Below are 21,008 nucleotides of genomic sequence, written 5' to 3'. Positions count from 1 at the left end.
ACTTCTTGTCCTGTCCTCAGTGGATAAGGAGAACGATTTATCACCTTTCTCTGTATAACAATCTTTTATGTACTTGAAGACTGTTATCATATTCCCCTTCAATCTTCTCTTCTGCAAACTAAACAAACCCAAGTTTTTCACTCTTCCCTTATAGGTCATAGTTTCTCAACATTTAATCATTTTTTGCTCTCCTCAGGACTTTCTCAAGTTTGTCCACATCTTTCCTGAAGTGCGTTGCCCAGAACTGGACACAGTATTCCAGTTGAGGCCTTAACAGTACTGAGTAGAGTGGAATAATTACTTGTGTCTTGCTTACAACACTCCTGCTAATGCATCCCATAATGTTTGGTTTTTTTGCAACAGTATTACACTGTTGACTCATTTAGTTTGATTTACTATAAGCCCTGATCCTTTTCAGGAACACTCCTTCCTAGGCAGTTATTTCCCATGTTGTATATGTGCAATTGATTATTCCTTCCTAAGTGTAGTACTTTGCATTTGTCCTTACTGAATTTTATCCTGTTTATTTCAGACCATTTCCTCAGGAACATTTTGAATTCTAATTCTGTCCTCCAAAGCGCTTGCAACCCCTTCTGGCATCGTATCATCTGCAAACTTTATAAGTGTACTCTCTGTGCCATTCATCCAAATAATTTATAAGATATTGAATTGAACTGGACAGATCCCTGCAGGACCCCACTTGATATGCCCTTCCCATTTCATTGTGAACCATTGATAACTACTCTCTGAGTACACTTTTCCAGCCATTTGTGCAGCACTTTATAGTAGATTCATCTAAGCTATATTTCTGTTTTGTTTACGTGAGAAGATCATGTGAGACAATATCAAAAGACTTATTAAATACGAGATAATCACATCTACTGCTTCCCGCCCAACCACAAGGCTTGTTACCCTGTCAAAGAACAATATTAGTTTGGCATGCTTTGGCTTGATTTGTTTTTGACGAATCCATGTTGACTGTTACTTGTCACCCTGTTTACTTCTAGGTAATGACAAATCGATTGATTATTTGCTTCATTATCTTTCTGGGTACCAAAGTTAAACTTCCTGGTCAGGATTGCACTTATTCCCTTTTTTATAAATAGGTATTTTATTTGTCCTTTTCCAGTCCTCTGGGATCTCTCCTGTCGTCCGTGAGTTCTTATTATTTCATGATCACTTTCATCCAAGATGCCTCCCACCTTCAGCCAGTTCCTCCTTGTTTTCAGAATCAAATCTAGAATAGCCTTTTCACTGGTTCCTTTCTCCCACCTTCTGTAATAAAGAAGTTGTCTCCACTGCATTCCAAGAACTTGTTGGATAATCTGTGCTCTGCTGTATTACTTCCAAACAGGTGTCTGGGTAGTTGAAGTCCCCCATCATCACCAAGTCCTGTTTTGGATTATTTTGTAAGTTTTTTTTGTTTTTGTTTTGTTTTTTAAAAAAAGCTTCATTCACCTCTTCTTTCTTGTGAGGAGGCTTAAAGTAAACTCCTACCATGACATCACTCTTGGCTTTTTTGCCCGTTTTATCCTTTCCCGGATATTTTCAACAAGTCTGCCTACCACTTCTATCTCAACCTCAGTGCAGGTGTATACACCTCCTCCCGCTTTTCCCTGCCTGTCCTTCCCTGAGCAAGCTGTACCCTTCTATACTGATATTCCAGTCAGGTGAATTATCCCACCAAGCTTCTGTGGTGCCAGTTATGTCATAATTGTGATTATTCACTAGTATTTCTAGTTCTTTCTGTTTATTCCCCATACTTCTTGCATTAGTATACAGACATCTAAGATGTTCATTATAGTTCTCCTCTGTATTCCCACTTGTATCTCCTTTGTCCCTGCCATGATTGCCCATGTTTCCCCCAGATTTTGACCCTTCACCCAGGTCGTCATGTTTTGGACTTAACTGTGGGGTTTTGTTTCCTGTGCAACCTAGTTTAAAGCTCACCTCAATTGGTTAGCTGGACTGTATTTGAAGATACTTTCCCCCTTCTTTGATAGGTGGACCCCATCTCTGCTCAGCAGTCCCTCTTCTCGGAATAGCAACCCATGGTCAAGGAAGCCAAAGCCCTCTGGGCACCACCATCTGTGTAGACATGTATTCACCTCCAGGGTGTATCTCTCTGCCTGGGCCCCTCCCCTTGACTTGAAGGATTGATGAGAACACCACTTGTGCCCCCAGTTTCTTCACCCTCACTCCCAGAGCCCGGTCGTCATTTCTGATTTGCTCAGGGTCATCCCTCATAGTATCATTAGTGCCCACGTGGATGAGCAGCATGGGGTAGTAGTCAGAGGGCCTGATGATCCTTGGCAGTCCTTCCATAATGTCTCAGATACAGGGCCCTGGCAGGCAGCACACCTCCTAGGAATCATAGATACTAAGGTCAGAAGGGACCATTATCATAATCTAGTGCGATCTTCTGCACAATGCAGGCCACGGAATCTCACCCACCCACTCCTGCGAAAAACCTCTCACCTATGTCTGAGCTATTGAAGTCCTCAAATCGTGGTTTAAAGACTTCAAGGAGCAGAGAATCCTCCAGCAAGTGACCCGTGCCCCATGCTACAGAGGAAGGCGAAAAACCTCCAGGGCCTCTTCCAATCTGCCCTGGAGGAAAATTCCTTCCCGACCCCAAATATGGCAATCAGCTAAACCCTGAGCATATGGGCAAGATTCACCAGCCAGATACCCAGGAAATAATTTTCTGGGATGCCAGGTCAGGCAGGCAGATGGATGTCTCCATCCTCCTTAGAGTCACCAACCACCATCACCTTTCGTTTTCTCTTGAGAGCGATGGCTGCAGTCCTCCCAGCCATGAGGGTGAATGACTGCACCACCACCATCTTTGAGGGACATTCCTCATCCCTCAGGACCAGGGCAGCATACCAGTTTTTCATCTTTATTGACAATGGGTTTGGAGTAGGGGTGGTGCATTGCCTGCTGCCAGAGGTAACCAGCAGCCAGCTTCCTCCGTTTGAAGGAGCTGTTTCGTCGTTCATCTGCAGTCCTCTCCAGCTGGATTAGTTCCTCAACCTTGAAGTCTCCATATGCATGTTTTCAATGAATTTTTCATTTTCATGGATGCTCCTCAGCCTAGCCATCTGCTCCTGTAGCTCTCCCACCTGCTCCCTGAGAGATTCTACCAATAGACACCTTTCATGCAGGATGGTCTTCCCAGCCTGGCTTTCTGTGACAGGGAAATGCAGCCTGCAATCCCTGTGAATCCACGCCCAGGATCTGGGTAGGGGAATCCATGGTCAGAGTCTCTGTTTCCATATAGATGCAGGTGAAGGCTCCAGGAGCAGTGTTGGCATTGGGGAGGCAGCCTTTCCAAATCATGCTGATTTTATTCTTTCTCCCTCCTACAAACTCCCTCTCAAACTCCTCTGTTTGCTGCCCCTTGTTCGCTAGCTCCTCTTGGTCACTTAACACCTGGCTTTTAAGTCCTTCTCTCCTAGGTCAGTCCTGCCCTCTCATTCTTGACAGTTTCACTGTTTTCTCCAAGTTCTGAATAACAGCGGTGATATTGACCAGTCTTGTTGTTTTCACTCTGCTGTTGCTTGGCATTTGGTAATGTCTGTCTGCAGAGTCAGAGCAGAACTGGATTAAGTTTTTTCAGGGCCATAGACACAACACAGTGTAGGATGCACTGTGGCCGGACCCTCTGCTTGAAGTGACAGTGGTCCTCATCTTCATTTAAAGAGAGGCAGAGGTGGCAGCTGGCAGGCCCCTCCTCACTGGTGCTTATTCCTGCAGCCAGGATGCTCCCATTGGGGTGGTGAATAGGCTAAGACAACTACTCCTGCCACACATGCATTTCTTTACTGGGGTATTGTTGGTCGCATAACGAGTCCTATAGTTAACACCCCATTGAAATATGTGGGGCCATTCAAACTTCTTAGCGCTATTATGTCAGGCTGTCTACAGATTTAGGCAGACACCACTACATCTATTATGCTGTGTTCATATTTTCAGGCTTTTGCTCACAACCAAGAGGGCTAGAAACTTCTTTAAAAAAAATGAAATCTGAGATGCTGACATAATTGCAGGAGCTGTTGCCCTGGGCATGGGCCTACACTGCCTGTGCCTTGGTCCAGCCCTGAGAGAGACAACACTACACTGATTTTCATTCCGTTCACATTTGGAAGGTTATCTTTGGAATGGCAGTAGCTAGAAATTTAACTTTTATTTATAAATGAAAATTTAAGTTCTACAGAAATTGATATCTTCAGCTTCTACACTTGGCAGGGAAAGCTTTGTACTTGCCTTAAGCAAGTAGATTTTTCATATCCTACATCAAACCAGGATTCATTGCAGAATTTATGAGGGATGGCTGTGAAGAGATGTGTGGTGTAGTTGTGTAAGCATTGAATTTGTACAGCAGAGATAACAGTAGTTACCTAACCAGCAGAACTGTACAAATAGAAATGAAGGAGAATCCAGAAGAATGACAAAGGTGTGAAGCTGTTAAGTTCAAAAGTATCTGGCAGGTTGAAAGGCTAACATATTTCATAAAGAGCTAGAAAACCCCATAAATAATAACTTGATTTTGTGGGAGGCCATAGCATGAAACAGGAGCCCTAGTTTCAGTGACTATTACCAGCAGGAGAGAAAAAAAACCTTTTGTAGTGATAATCAAGGTGGGCCATTTCCAGCAGTTGACAAGAATGTATGAGGAACAGTAGGGGGGGAAAAATAAACATGGGGAAATAGTTTTACTTTGTGTAATGACACATCCACTCCCAGTCTTTAGTCAAGCCTAATTTAATGGTGTCCAGTTTGCAAATGAATTCCAATTCAGCAGTCTCTCATTGGAGTCTGTTTTTGAAGTTTTTTTGTTGAAGAATTGCGACTTTTATGTCTGTAATCGAGTGACCAGAGAGATTGAAGTGTTCTCCATCTGGTTTTTGAATGTTCTAATTCTTGATGTCTGATTTGTGTCCATTTATTCTTTTACGTAGAGACTGTCCGGTTTGGCCAATGTACATGGCAGAGGGGTATTGCTGGCACATGGTGGCATATGTCACATTGGTAGATGTGCAGGTGAACAAGCCTCTGATAGTGTGGCTGATGTGATTAGGCCCTATGATGGTGTCCCCTGAATAGATATGTGGGCACAGTTGGCAACGGGCTTTGGATGTAGAAGCCCTCTACACCAACATTCCACACAAAGATGGACTACAAGCCGTCAGGAACAGTATCCCTGATAATGTCACGGCAAACCTGGTGGCTGAACTTTGTGACTTTGTTCTCACCCATAACTGTTTCACATTTGGGGACAATGTATACCTTCAGATCAGCGGCACTGCTATGGGTACCCGCATGGCCCCACAGTATGCCAACATTTTTATGGCTGACTTAGAACAACGCTTCCTCAGCTCTCGTCCCCTAGTGCCCCAACTCTACTTGTGCTACACTGATGATATCTTCTTCATCTGGACCCATGGAAAAGAAACCCTTGAGGAATTCCACCATGATTTCAAGTGAGCTGTAGCTCACGAAAGCTTATGCTCAAATAAATTTGTTAGTCTCAAAGGTACCACAAATAGTCCTTTTTGCGGATACAGACTAACGCGGCTGCTACTCTGAAACCTGTTTTAGTGAAGTATCCATTGGAAATTCTTAAAAATGCCAAAAAATAATAATTCTACAGTAAGCATGTTTCATACTACCGAACAGCATTGGTTACAGTTAAGGATAATATATTACAGAAAGCTCTTACTATCACCTGCTGCAGAGAGACAGGAAAAATTTGAGAAAGCAGAAAGTGATCACATGCTCCTGAGTGAAAAGTTAGCGATTGATAATACCAAATCTATCAAGTGTGTGTCCACTGAAAGGTGCGCAGTAATAAGGGGAATAATTTCCAAGTTGTGAGGGACAGCACTGAATTATTCTGTCATAATATAAGAAGGGTTTTGATGTTTAAATAAAATCTCTAAACAGGGGAAAGAATCCCAGAAAATTCAGTTATGAACTAAGAATTACTTACACCCTTGCTTCTGTGATTTCCTTTCCCCTAAAGTGGATCATGGTTTTGGAAAGAAAATATTCCAAAGATTACTTCGTAGATTTAAAAGTTGTGTCACCAGTAATGCTACCTCCTGTTAGTTCTGCCTTGTAAGAGAGAAATGGACAAGAAAATGTGCATTTCCCTGCATGAGCGTACAGGGTTTCGTTTTGTTTTGTTTTTTGGCTGGTCCCAATGGTTTAGTTTGAAAACTGATTGTAATTTTTTTTTAAATGAAAAGTTATTGGAATCTTATTTTTTTCCTCAGTTTTCTTGCTAATAGTTGAAACTTTCAGTATTACTAACAGCCTTTAAAAGGTTGCAAAGCTCATAAAAGCAGTGCTTACCAGTACAATGAAAAGAAAATCTTTTTTTAAACTGGGTTTCTTCACCTTTCTAATTCAAAGAACAACCTATGAAACCAAAGTTTCTGATTATTCTTTACCCATTAGGCTATTCATAACAGATGACTCTGCTATTTTCTTTAAATTGGATTTAGTTATGGTTAATTAGAATCTTAACACTTCTTTTCCCAGAAGATATAGATTTTAATTGCTCTGGAAAAAATAAGGTTTGATTTGATAAATTGCACTTCTTTTGTTATATTTAAATAATCAGCTGTGTTAAGTGGGAGGTTGTTTTTTCCACAAGTTAGTGTATAAAATATATGGTTTAAAAGCTTACATTGTGGTTTAGGATTTCTACAATTCAGCACTTTTCTTTTCTCCTCTAGAATCTTGTGTTGAATCTCTATTTCTGTTGATTTAGATTTAATTTTGATTTTTTTTCCAAGTTGTCTATTTCTGTGACATACGTTATCATTATAGTTTCTTTCTTTTCATTCTGACAGTGATGCACTGTAGATGGTTTTCTTCTCATTTGGGAAAACTACTAAAAGCCATTCTTCTGTTTCCATCCTGCCAAGTACATCAAATCTTTTTTTTTTTCTTTTTTTTTTTTTTAAGATCAGGCTTGACAAAGCCCTGGCTGGGATGATTTTAGTTGGGGATTGGTCCTGCTTTGAGCAGGGGGTTGGACTAGATCACCTCCTGAAGTCCCTTCCAACCCTGATAATCTATGATCTCACTTCCCTGTAGTTGTTTACTAATTGGCTTCTTGGAATTGAATCCACTTTATAAATAGCTCTTCCTTCTCATCATGGTAAGAATTGTGTAGTTAACCTGCAATTGCAGGATAGAGAGCTGTATGCTTTTGTTTCTATTTAAAGTCAAGCATTCTAGCTTTAAAAATCTCAGTAGTGGAAAAAGGAATATTGAAAATGAATCCCAAAAGCTACTAGAAAAACATGCTGAAAACAGAGTTAGTAGCAATGTTGTTACTGATCTGTAAAACGAAAAGTGTGCATAATTTGTTCTATACATTCTCATTTTAAGTGCTTTCTTTTCGTTACAATTTATTGATGGAGAATAAAGGTGTTATTTCCCTGGGGATTTGATAGAATACAGTTGTTTTTCACAACTCCTTTCATATTCTCGGGAATCCCAAAGTGCTTGACAAACAAAACGTAATATCTCTTTATAAGGCTGTGACATCATATAAAATTGTGGGCCACCCCTTCATGTCAAGTCAGAGTTTAGTATGGCCTTGTTTTTGCTGGGACTATGTCTTCACTGCCCCCCAAATGTGTTTTTTTTTTAAATGAGATAGCTTATCTATATTAGTTATATTACTGTAAACAAAACAAAAAACCCAACACCTGGTTTGGCAGTGAAGACTTAATCTAGGAAAAGAGATGTGTTCTTAACATGCTAGCTAACATGAGGTAACGTTAATAATATGAGGTAAAATTCTAGTGAAGAAAAGGAAGTTTCTAGCATTAACACAAATTAGCATTCCGAGTTGAAGACCGAGGGGGAGCCTAAAGTCCCTCAAACTGCCTTCTGTTTACTTGGACTTAACTCATGTTAGCTAGGGTAAAGAACAGGGTAAATAACACACCTTTTTTATCTAGTGAAGATAAGGCTTCTGCAAGCATTGTATAAGGCACTTGTTTATGATCACTATTGAGGGAAATGTGATGGGGAGCACTCCCTTCCCTACATCAGCAGTTGTGGTTTGTACAGTTATTGGGTTTCTGATGTGGTGTTTCACTGACTGGATTTCTTGATATTTGGGGAGGGCAGGCCACTGACCGTTATGTACTGTTTTTAAAACAAAGATTATGAATGTTTCTCCCCTCCTCAATAACTGCTCCTGCTTTAGGGTTTGAGCCTTCAAAGTGTGTTCTGGCCCCAATCCAGCAAATGACTTAAGCACATTCTTTGCTGGATCAGAGCCAGTGTACTTAACACATTGCAGATTCGAGCCTTTGGATGTTTGTATAGCACAGAAGAGACAGAAACAATAAGAGTTAAAATATGGGACAGATTCTTTCCTGCACGATATCTTCACACAACATGGGAGATGGAGGGGGAGGCCTCAGAGAGCCCTGTTTTGGATTTGTGATTCCCAGGACCGGCCCTGTCCCTGTCCGTGCTTAGAAAATCTGGTGGGGAGCAATGTATTGTACCTTTGTCACAGGGTATTTAAAAGATTCTGTGCTGATGGAGGATTACTGTGGCAAAGAGGAGGGAGGTAGCAAGACCCAACTGCAGCACCAAGCAGGGAATACTCATCAACAGGGAATTCTCTGCTGGACATTTGCAACCCATTTATGCCATCTAAGTGGAGCCAAGGGGCCATAAACCAGATTGAGGATCTGGCCCATTGTCTGATTGTACCTAATAGGAAAATAATCCTAGGCCCAAACTGCAAAGATTAGATCCTATGCAAAACTTGTCTTTAAGATGTTTGGATCCAAGGCTTTGGGTCAGCCCATTGTACAGATAGAGGAAAGCTGCAAAGTTCAAAACTGCATCTGAGTTTACGCACAGTTCGTGGATTTTGGATCTGAGGTTGTGATTTGGACCCAGTTCTAATGAGAACTGGTCAAGAATATCTTTATTTCTGTGTGACAGATTACCCTAGATATGCTTCCATTATTATGGAGAACTAGAATTAAATTTTGTTCTGACTTACTGATTGGGGTGTGTCGGGTTTAATTCAGAGCAGGAGTTTAGCTGCTATGTAGGTCATGGGAATACATAATAAGGCTCTATAGGAGAAAGTTTCATCTAGTTTTTCCAAAATGTAAAACAAAGTTGGGCAAAGGAATAAATGTAATTTGGTTGTCTGGGGTCACTTCTCTGATTTTTCTACGTTCTCCACAGTCTTATACATATACACAGGTATCACTCCTTCACGCCTCCCCAGAGCTGTACCCAGCCATTCTCCTGGGAAAACAGACCAAATTTGGAGACATGCATACTGTCATTGCATTGTTAACTGTCCAGTTAAAGTGCCATTTTTAATTAATATCACATGAAAATCTGTATTAAACAAGGCTTGCATAAGGGCAGGAGAAAGCCGTTAGGCTTGGTACCATTTAGAAGTTATAAACATATGCTTCAAATTTCCTTCTCTTGAATTTTTGGATTTTCAAATGTAGGTTTTTACTCCCAAAACCCATTGCATACAGATTGGTTTTGAAATGTCAAGGTTTATGTCAAATTATGTGTGAAAGATTTATACAAAATTAAAATTTATGAAAAAGTGAGACATCTTAAATGAGGCACAAAGTTTTAAAGATTAAAATAACACAAATAATATAACAGTTGCCAAGGAGACAGGTATTTCCAGAGTCAGTAAAGGAGCGTGACCTTTTTTTTTAGATTTTTCAGCCATCCAAACTGGACTGCATTCAGCACCTTCAGTAGACAAATTAACTAGCTAAAGGCAGAGTTCCACCCTCCAATATAGCTCCCACTTACGTTGTTGGAGTTACCTATTCAAACACTAATGATGAGTTTGGCCCATTATTTTTTAATGTGCAGATTAGCAGTTATATACAGTATTTAAAACAAATTTGCTACCAAGCCCTCAGTCAGTGCTGATCGCTTCTTAGGTTTTAGGAGCAGTTTTATCATACCGTTACAACTGCCTCACGCACTGCTCAAAATCTTAGAATACTTAGAAATGGAATGCACTCATTGGCATTGTATATTTTAAAAGAGCAAACTTCTTTCATGTGCACTGTTTTAATTATCTCTTATCTGTAATAACTAGAGCAGCTTTTCTCAAATTGGTACTGGGTTTGCAGTCAGTTGGTACATAGGTTCATTTATAGGAATATGAACACGTAACTAAATTGATTAGTTATGAAAATATGTGAAGTATTCTTGAATTTTACATGTGTACATTAGGTTTTAAAGTTTGAGAACTGCTGACCTGGAGAGAACATGCATACAACGTTTTAAGGCTCTCTGGCTTCATCCAACACGAAAAAGAAACAACCTTTATTATCCATTTTGATCAACCTATCTTCAAGTAGTCAATAATTTGAGTAGTAGGAGGAAGGAGAAACAAAAACTAAAGAAAACAAGACTGGCAACTATGAATGTACAGAGTATCTTTTGGAAAAACAAAAAACATCCCCACAGTTTTGTATTGCCAGGTTTGTCACAAAATTGTATCATCACAGTAAATTGGCAGTAGAATCTGTTTCTAGAGCTCTAACTTCTATATAAATCACCTTTTTCAAATACAGCAGAAGCTTGCTAATTTTTACTAATGACTGGTAGGCCCTTTGTGAATTACTGAATTTTGTGAATAAGCACACTAGAAAAAATGTGAGATCTGGTTAATGGTTTTACTTCTTTGTATTCACTGTACATTTAATTTGAAAATCGAAATTTCTGTCTGTAAGGACCATGCTTTTCCTGGTCCCCTTGTCGTATGGTATCCTTCTTAGGTAGATATTTAACTTAGATTATCATAGAAGTGTAGAACTGAAAGGACCTCGATCGGTCATCTGGTCCAGTGCCCTAATCTGTCTGGTGCTTTAGTCATTTATTTGATGATTGTGTATTAGATTTAATTATGATTATACCGCATAGTATTTACCTAATAACAATATAATTTGTTAGTTTATGTGTGGCATATATTGTAGAAGTTACGAAGTCTTAGAAAAGGCTTTCTACACTTAAGTCGTTGCTGTAAAATTGGAACGGAAATTGTTTTTAGTGTGTGAATTATAAATTTGGGCCTACTCTAAATGAAATAATATATATTAATCCTTGAAAATAAAAATGTTCATAAAACCGTTGCAGTTTCCTGTTTTGTGACTTTTGGTGGAGGGTTGTTTTTTTGTTTTTGTTTTTTAATATATTTTCTGTAGGACTTTTAAATCCTTTACAAATAAATCAGATCAAATACACATGGAAGCCACTCTTTTTTGTAGTCATAACATCACAAAAAAAGACTTTTTAAAAACTTTAAATAATGTGCAGATGCTTTCCTGCATTGTAGCTCCACTCGGCCTGGGAGGTGCAGAGGGGAGCCCTCAGGGAGAAATTAAACTATCTTGTATGGCTGGTGGTAGTCTTTAGCTTTGCCTGCTATCTCATTTTTATTGTCACAACTGCTCAGTTTTGGATTTCTTCCACCTGTATTATTCATGAAACAACATTTAAATATGATATCTGCTATATGATTTAACTTGATTGCAAAATCATAACATTAATTTGTATAATTATTTTATCAACCCTTTAAAAAGGTATTAGGAATGTGGAAGCTAATTTTCAAATTGAAATGTTAGAATTGTAACCTAGTGTACTGGTCTGTCATGTTCTTTTCGGTGCTTCTGGTCCCCTTTAAAACATTTTCATTTTATCAGATGGAGAACAAGGATCCAGATATTTCCGAATGGCATCTTGTGGTCAGGATAACCAGATCAAGCTTTGGCTTATTTCACTAGCTGATGTCTTAGGTATGTATAGCAATAATTTTCTTTTTTACTCAAAATTAATAGCTATTTAGTTACAATTTAGTGCTAATAAGCTCATATCTATCAAGGTTATCGGTACAAAGTTAGTGAGACTAATCATACTTTTAAAGTTAAGCTCCTACTTAAGTGCTTTCCTAGAGTGGAGTCAGAGGGTCTCAACACTGTGCAGGATCAAGCCTTGCTTAACTCCTCTATTAAAGTTTTTAACTGATGTACAGTAACCAGTTACAGTATGTTACAAATCCACAGAATAGTTCATACATAATTATGTTACGCATTTTATTATACAAGAATATTTTTTATTTGTTGGAAGCTACCAATAATTTGTTTGAGTGTAGAACTGTTGAAAGGTGCTAGGTTGACATGCTTGGAGACCAGAGTCCTCTCTTTATCTCTCCCAAAGAGGTACAGTCCAGACAGTGATGGTATTAACTACCCCAGTCCTGAGCTAAAGTTGACCGTCACTAGGAGTGACTCATTTGTCCATTAAATCCATGACATCTGCTAAAACTGAAACAAGTGTGTCTGCTGTGGGGTGGTTGCTTTGTGATTTAGGTACCAGTCCAGTAGAAGTGGAACTGAGAGCTCAAACTATTTTCAATAAACGGGGGGGGGGGAACCTTCCCTCCTCTTTTCTTTGTGTTCTGTACATAAGTGGGCTGTATGTACGTGTAGTTATTTAACTGTATAGGAATATAATTATAAATTCCATACAAAAACCTATTTTAAAAGAATATTAAGGTTTCAAAATGAAGCAGCAGAAGTGAGGAAATACTAAAGTTAAGGTTGCCTATGTAATCCTAATTACCCACTTCTGTGCATGCATTATGGTCTGAGGCCAGATCCATGAGTCTGCTTTGGTGGCACAAAACAGCTACAAAGCCAGTTTATGCAGGAATTCTAAGTAGAGTAGGACCATAATAACAGCTTCTGTGTCCACCCTTCTTGCACACTATATGGCGCAAGGGACCTGGCCAAAGAACAGAGGGTGTGGTTGGAGGGTGACCCTATGCCCCAATGATCCAACTGGCTTCACTTGATTACAATCAAGCTCTCACATTTTCAGTCCTTTTAAAGTAATAAATCAAAACATTTTTAAAAGGAAAATGATTGGTTAACAAGTTTAGAAAAATCATGTTCTACTTTTTATAATTGTGTTTGTAGGTTGTGAATTAAAATATGAATGCACATTGAATGGACACTCTGCCCCAGTCCTGGCTTGCGCTTTTTCCTGTGATGGGCAGATGTTAGTTTCAGGGTAAGCAGTTTCACTTAATTTTAGTTATTTAAGTTTTACAGTAGATGTCTGTGCTTAGATGAACATTTATCTCCCCCTTCTGAAGTGGAAATTGAGTTGTTTTTGTTTTTAAGCACTGAAGTTAATTCAGAAATTACTAAGGAATAGGATGAGTGTGTTTGGAGTGGGGAGAACTCAATTTCAGCTTTGGTGTATGAAAAGCTTTTCTGGACACTTATCTGCATTATTACATGAAGATAATATAAACAGTGGCCTAGAACTTTAAAAAAAATTACTTTGTTTTAAAATATTTCCTTTGTAAAATTTATATACCTACACATGCACACACAGTTTGAAAGTGATATATGTATTATAATGATGTTCTAGAATCTGTTGGAATAAGACTTATAACATTTAACTACCTAAAGGAATTCACTCTCTTTTTGGGGGAGAAAAACACATGCAAAGTGTTTATTTCTGGTGCTAGATTTCTGTACTTTTCCAAAAATTTACTCATAATATTTGTGGGCACATCAGAAAAACTCAAATTTATTATATATATATATATAAAACCTGTAGATATATGTACAAATTCACAGTTTGCATGTACAAATGCTCATGTTCTGTGCAAAATACAATTTTTTAATTGCAAAAAGATGTGCTTATAAATATTTCAGGCATATTTTCTGATATTTCCCCGCCATGTGAATATTGAATCAACAGTACTTAAGATCTACCTACTGTTTAAAAGAATATTTTATAAATATATTTCTCTTTTACAGTTCACCTTAATATGTTTGTAGAGGGTGGATTCTTCTGGTTTAAGCAGTGTTCGCTTATTTATGTGAACATCTTATTATTGATTTTAGGGTTTTTTTTAAATATATCGGAGGCAAAATTCAAATGCCCTCCATGTTTTTTCTATAATAGCACAGGAGACAAATGGAATCTACTACTCCATGTCAACAATGTGTAAAATAATTCACCCCTGGGGAGTTACTTAGTGGCAATGACTTTTTCTGTTATCCTGTATGATTTGCAAGGTGGGATACACATAGGCTTAGGGTTTTAATGCTGTTGTGATAAGTGAAAAGTGCTGTCTATTAAAGTAACGTAACAGTTCTCTCAGGATACATAGGACTCCCTTGGTACCATGTTTCAGACAGTGAAATCTTTCACTAATACTAGGAATATAAAACTTAAACTGGTTAACCAATTAGCATCAGTCTTACGGGTTTTGGTTAAATGACCAAACTCTGCTGCTGGAGCCTCGCCAGCTGCCGGGGGCGCGGGGCTGGCAGCCAGACCCCGTGTAAAACGTGGGGGTGCTGCAGCACCCCTTGCGCCCATAATTCCCCACCTATATGAACTGCTTAATGGTTAACCCTTTAACCAATAGAATTTTAAACCCTATTTACATCTCTGGCTAATGCTTTCATCAGGAATTAGCAAAAAATCCTAGACTGGTGTTGAAGCCTCCTGGCAATATAATTGTTCCTTCTAGTAGAATCAGTATTGTATAAAAACGTGAGGGTGGGAGAGAAAACAGTTATGGATAGTTTTACAAGAAAGGAAAATTTTAATGTTTTGGTAATATTAAATTAAGTAACCAATATCGTGGTGGGATCAACTTCCTTATTTTCTGTATTCGAACATTGGTTTTTTTTAAAAGAAGAAAATGGTAAGTAAGGTAGAATATTTATAATCATTCATGTTTTTATATATTTTAATGACATTATGCATGTTTTTATTCCACATTGTAAGAGATAATTACTTAACCTCTTGTAAGCTGTCAAAGTAGCAACTTGAAATAATTCCAGCAATACTTCAGTCATATGCCCTTTTAATGTCCATTCTATTACCAAAAAATTCTAAATTAAGGAAATGATTTCTTTAAAAAAAAAAAAAAAGAATGTTGTAGATTAACCAGTAATTAAAGTCATAACAACAAATCCCAGAGGGCAATAACTTTCTTTGTCATTTTTCTTTGTGGTGTTTTTTGTTTTTGTTTTGGGGAGCCAAAGGTTCTTTTAATTCTCTTTTTTGATATTTTATTTTTGGATCACAAATATGGGAGGAGACTGGGGAGGCAGAGTAATGGTGCTGGGAACCAGACAGGGGAGAAAGCCTAGGGCAAAGGGAGACAGAGAAGTGGTGCTGCTGGGTCAAGACAGTAATTGGAAATGGATGGCAGTTCTCCTATCTTAGGGGTGAGGACATGCCTCTCTGGATATGTCTACACCACAAAGAAAACATGTGGTTGGCCTGTGCCAGGCTGCTTGGGCTCGTGGGCTGAGGCCTGGGCTTTCGGACTCTGCAGAGCGGGAGAGTCCCAGAGCTCAGACTCCAGCCCGAGCCCGGAAATCTACACAGCAATGAAACAGCCCCACAACCCAGCCCGTGAGCCCAAGTCAGCTGGCACAGGCCAGCGCAGGTTCTTCTATACTGTTTAGACATACTGTCTGAGTAGCCAGGGAGAGGCAGTCATTTTTGTATGCCTTAAAGACTGACTTTTCAACCTGAAATTATCTCACATACATTGACAGTGGAATAGAGGAGAAAGTCAGAGGACAAACTAAAACACAAGATTTGATAAGATTTTTTGGGGCCAGGTTTTGGGCCAGTTGCATTATTTTTGAGGGTCTGATTCATGATTTTTGATCTTTTGAGGTTGGCATCCAATCTGTATAGATGTACTCAGGAAGAACTGTATGTGCTGAAAATAAACCTATAACTCTTTGTATTTGGATAATTTTACTAAAAATAGTGATATTTTAACTATGAAGTATTTTATATTCTGTATTGAGCCACTTCCTCTAGTCTGCTTTGCAGATATTCAAGGTCCAAATTGAAACAGAAATACTTGGAGGGTAGGAGCATAGGTGCTGGAACTAAGGGTGCTGAAGCGGTTTCCATCGTATACAGGGTTCACAGTTTGGTTCAATTGCTCTCAGCACCCCCCCTATAAAAATTGTGCAAGTACTCCAGGGTAGGAGAGCCCACTCAGTCAGATTTCAGTGTCCACACATGGTTGAGCCAACCTTTGCAGCTACTCCCTATACAGGAGCATGGAGTGAACAAATGTGAATGAGCTATTGGTGTGGTGATAACATGGCCAGTGGATTTATGTACTACACAGATATACTGCCTCAAAAACCTATTGGACTGAGAGGAGCTGTGGGCTTCAGCCACTACTCTTCCCGCTAGGCTGTACCTCAAGCTACTGTATAGATATTAAGGGCCTACTTCTAGATTTCAGTGAAGAGGATTGCTACATCTAACATCTGCATAGTTGCTGCCAGCAAATCTTGTCTGTGTAGACTTTCCTTATGGGACAAAAATTTGTCCCATAGTTTTTAATTATACAGTTTCTCATCTCTTTCCATGTCATCATTTCATTTAATGTGTTCTTTTTTTTTAAAGATCTGTGGACAAATCCATCATAATACATGACACTGTAAGTATTGTGTAATTCAAGATTGGTTTACTGAACTTTTTTTTCTTTAGTTTATATCCCTTCACCTAAAATGTTGTCTTCTCAAGACAGAAGAATAGCAAATATGACCTGAAATCTTTAGTGTGTATTTTTTTGGAGTAGGAGTGAGGAAAGTGTTCGTCCATATCAAAGTACAGAGACTCTCGCGTGCGCCACTTTTTTCTACACTTTATTCTTTTCTTATCTTGGTACTGTACAACCGAATCACACAACTGTATACGTATGTATCTGCACATTCAGGTGGATGAAATTTGTAAGTCTTGTGTCATATCCTCAAAAGCATGCAAGATTGCAGTTATTGATACAGGGGAAAAAATTGGAGTTTCCTGTATCAGTAATAGTTGTTTTAGGAATTCTTTAGTATATTATATGTACAAACATGGGCAATTCAAGGGGAGTGGTTAAGAAATTAATAGCATTCTTTAATATCATACACTTTTTACATCTTATTGCTTAGACTTATTGCTTCACAGTAGGAATAATACCACTGAAAACTGGTAAAGCCTTCCTAATTCATCTGTACATAGTATTTAACTTTTGTCTTTCACAATATTAAAATTACTAATGTCTTCCTGAGCATGAAGGATAAACACACTTTGCCTATACAGTTACAGTGGTACAACTTTTGTGTATAGTCAACACCTAAGATTGAATGTGTTTAGGAATTCTTGTCTCACATAGAAGTGTAATGGTCCCTTACGTATTCAAATGTCAGTTGGTTTAAAGTGCTCACCCAGACCTGAAAGAATGATTCCTAATCAGAATATGAGCAAGATGACACCGAAGGCATAATTTGGCCCCAGTATTTTTCCTGTCTCCTCACCAGTGTAAATTCACAAATCAGTGAGGTTACTCTTGATTTACAGTGATGTAACTGAGAGCATGATCTGGACCTGAACTTCCCGGGAACTACAAGACATAGGAGAGGAAGCGTATTCACTCATTAAAGTCACAGAACTGGGAGATGTGAATTCTATTTCTGGTTCTTAAACAGACTTCCTATGTGATGGTGGACAAATTACTGTGCCTGTGGGGCTGGATCATGCCAGGCCTTCCCTGGGCGCTGACTGCTGCTGAAATACTTTTTGGACTCTATGCTTATTGTGACAGCAGCCGAAAGGTGATGAGGGAGGCATGTCCAGCCTCCCAGCAAATCAGAGTCTGAGGGTGTGTCCAACCAGTCATACAGCCTGTACAAAATCGAGCCATACTTGGTTTAGAGAGGAGAAGAGCTCTTGGCATTTGCCTCATGAGACCTCTGCAAGGAGATGTCCCAGCTGACCATGGCCTCACTGGGTAAATTGTGATAACCAGGCTGGGATGGATTGTATTTTCTTTTTCTTCATCGGTGTCAATATTGATTTATAGTGAGGTTTAGAAAGATTCATTGCTTTCTTTAAGTTATCACTTTATTTTTTTAAAAAAAAGGGCATGATTGCTGACTACTTAAAGAAATAAATTATTTGTTCCACAGTTCTGTTTAGTCCTATAATGTTAATTGGGAGATAATTCTCAGATAAATTGTGAGCTCTGAATAACAGGTGAATACCAATGGCACAACCATGAGAATATTTTGCTGCTTTCATGTTCTCAGAATCTTCTGAGTGTATGGAAACATAGTTAAGAAGCATGTGGAAAAACAGACTCTCAAACTTCTGCATCCAAATATGAGACAATAAGAAAATGAGAGATACAGAAAAATAGTAATGCATGAAGTTTAATAATGAATGTGACAGGGAAGAAATTATTTGACAGAATATTTTTTTTAACCTTGATTCTTGTTTAAACATTATAGGGAAAAAATCTGATGTACTTTATAGTAATAACAGTGAAAGAACAATAGGTCTGCATCGGATGGAGATAAATTTCAGTCCAACATAAGGGACATATCCCTCATGAGGGACAGTATGAGAGGAAAAACAGGAAAGTTGACAGGTCAATTAAAATAACTTGTTTTTGTTTTTTTTAATTTCTGACAATGTCTGTGAAAGGAATCATGCTACGCTAAAGAGAGACTCTTAAACGTTATTTAAAGGATTGGGATCATTGATTTGTTTTTGTGAATGGCAGCATCTAGTGGCCACATATGCAAACTACAGTTGCATAATCCTTGTGATGTTACAGACCCTGTTTTTTTATTTAAAGATTGCATCCTGAATTCGAAAGCTTATGCTCTAATAAATTGGTTAGTCTCTAAGGTGCCACAAGTCCTCCTTTTCTTTTTGCGAATACAGACTAACACGGCTGCTACTCTGAAATTTGAGTTTCAGTTATCAGTTCACTGTGATATGTTATTAATTCTAGTATTCTGGAAGAAATGTTTTTTTATTCTGATGAATAATCAGCCCATATAGAATTTTAGAAATGTCAGTTGAATATATTATATTTCTGTCTGCCAGGTACATTGAGGGACAGCTGTGTGTTCTGTTGGGATTGAACCTGGGGTTGCAAATCAGGAGATTTGAGTTCTATTCGCGGGTCTGATGCTGACTTTCTGTGTGACTTTTGGCACATTATTTACCCTCTTCGTGCCTCAGTTACACCATCTTCAGAATTGAAATCATTATGCTTCCCCATCTTTGTAAAGTGCTTTGAGTTAAAAATTGCTATATAAATAAAAATGATTAACTGTGATTTTTATTTCTGTTTGACCTAACAAATGCAATACTTTTTATTTGCAGAAAACTGGGAGCATCCTGCACACTTTAACTCAGCATACCAGGTGTGAAATCCGTATAATCCTATATTAACCAAGTAAAGTATTTAATTTGTGATTTTAAATTTCAATTATTGAATTGCTTTTGTTTCTAGATATGTTACAACTTGTGCCTTTGCACCAAATATTCCATTACTTGCAACAGGTTCAATGGATAAAACTGTGAATATCTGGCAATTTGATCCAAAGCAACATTGTGCAGGTAAGTACATGCATTTTTTAAACCCACTCTTTTTATACGTCCAGTATGATATAGTTGTAAACCTATTGGGAGATACTATACAGACTGCTTTACCCTAGTATGTGCTCAATGTGTAATCTTAAATAGTATAGGCCCAACATTTGACCTTTCTTAAAATTGTTATTTACTATTGGGAAATGTCCTGTATGTTGGAAAAGAAAGAAGGAAGAAAAAATCTTTCAAATGTACCACTCCTTCTTTAAGGAAATTTTAGACCTAAACAAAAGAAGTGTTTTCTCTTGCATCTCTTTTTCTTACTCTCTGGGCAGCACTTAACTGACAAATATTATTCCCAGAGCAACACACACTTTGCCAGTGACACTTGTACACAAATAATATGAGAAACAGAAAATATAAGTTAATTGCAAGCATAGTTGGCAATAGGAAAAAAAAATTATTTGCTAATTAATATAGACAAAATAAGTCAGGAAATAAACATTCTAGCTCATAAAAGCTATGTTACAAAGGTATACCAAGAGCAACTTTCAATGCACAAGAGCAGTTCTGTTTCTTATTTCTTATTTGAAATTTTCCTTCTCTACTTGTTTCCAAGGAAGTGGACTGGAAGATGAACCTAAGATGTCTATTGAGAACTGGTCAGAGGAAGAGGTCTCAGTCTGGCTTTGTGCACAAGGTTTAAAAGACCTTGTTGGGATTTTCAAGATGAATAACATTGATGGCAAAGAGCTGCTGAGTCTTACAAAACACAGTCTGACTAACGACTTAAAAATTGGTAAGAATGTAAAGGCAATAAAATCGTAACCTTTTATAGGAATTTAGGAACTTTTAGGGTGGAAGGAGGTCAGGAATTCCATGTAGGTGTATCCTCTCCTTTAAGTTTACAGTTATCCTACCACTCTATTTTTTTTCTGTTAAATACAGTACATAGCCAAATACTGTTGATACTCTGTTCATCCAAAATACTTGTGGGTTTTTTTTTTTTTAACTTTTCCCATCCCTAGAGACAACAAATGTACAACAATCTTGCATTGGCAGGGAGTGGACTAAGTTTCCTATTCTATAATTCTCAACTCTGAAATCTATGAGGTGGAAGAAAGTAATTTCAATTTCTTTACACACATACATGTTGTGATAAATGAAATGTGTGTGTGGAGGGGGGGGGCGGGCATAGCTCCCTTTGATGGACACCCAGCCAGTCAGTTAGCTGTAAAATCCCTCTTCGTAGCTGTTCTCTAATTGCTTTACCTGTAAAGGGTTAAAAAGTTCCCCAGGTTAAAAAATAAAAAATGGGCACCTGACCAAAAGAGCCAGTGGGCAGGCTAGAACTTTTTAAAATTGGGAAAGAAACTTTCCCTTTGTTGTTCTCAGGAGAAGGAGACACGGAGCAGCAATGCTATAAGCAGGAATGCTGTGTAAGGCTTGAATCAGGTATAAAAATTCATCTTCCATACCTAGAAGAAATCATTGGACAGGGCATATTTAAATAGACGCGATTAGGT

At 38.3% G+C, this 21,008-nt stretch overlaps 1 protein-coding gene across 5 annotated transcripts in view; it reads left to right on the top strand.

Moving 5' to 3' along the window:
- WDSUB1 (WD repeat, sterile alpha motif and U-box domain containing 1) overlaps positions 1–21,008 on the top strand; it is a 75,567-nt gene that overhangs the window by 22,679 nt on the left and 31,880 nt on the right. For 3 of the 5 annotated variants that reach the window (XM_084644107.1, XM_084644104.1, XM_084644105.1), the window contains 6 exons: positions 11,748–11,840; positions 13,023–13,116; positions 16,519–16,552; positions 19,273–19,313; positions 19,403–19,509; positions 20,102–20,281. In XM_084644107.1, the coding sequence (XP_084500233.1) occupies positions 11,748–11,840; positions 13,023–13,116; positions 16,519–16,552; positions 19,273–19,313; positions 19,403–19,509; positions 20,102–20,281 (549 nt within the window). Of the gene's footprint in view, positions 1–11,747; positions 11,841–13,022; positions 13,117–16,518; positions 16,553–19,272; positions 19,314–19,402; positions 19,510–20,101; positions 20,282–20,877; positions 20,938–21,008 lie in introns of all 5 variants that reach the window. The other 2 variants (XM_084644106.1, XM_084644103.1) reach the window with 1 other exon arrangement.

The sequence above is a fragment of the Lepidochelys olivacea genome (genome assembly GCF_965140295.1).
Source record: "Lepidochelys olivacea isolate rLepOli2 genome assembly, chromosome: 11".
NCBI classification, from domain to species: Eukaryota; Metazoa; Chordata; order Testudines; family Cheloniidae; genus Lepidochelys; species Lepidochelys olivacea.
This window is presented reverse-complemented; position numbering and strand designations above follow the sequence as displayed.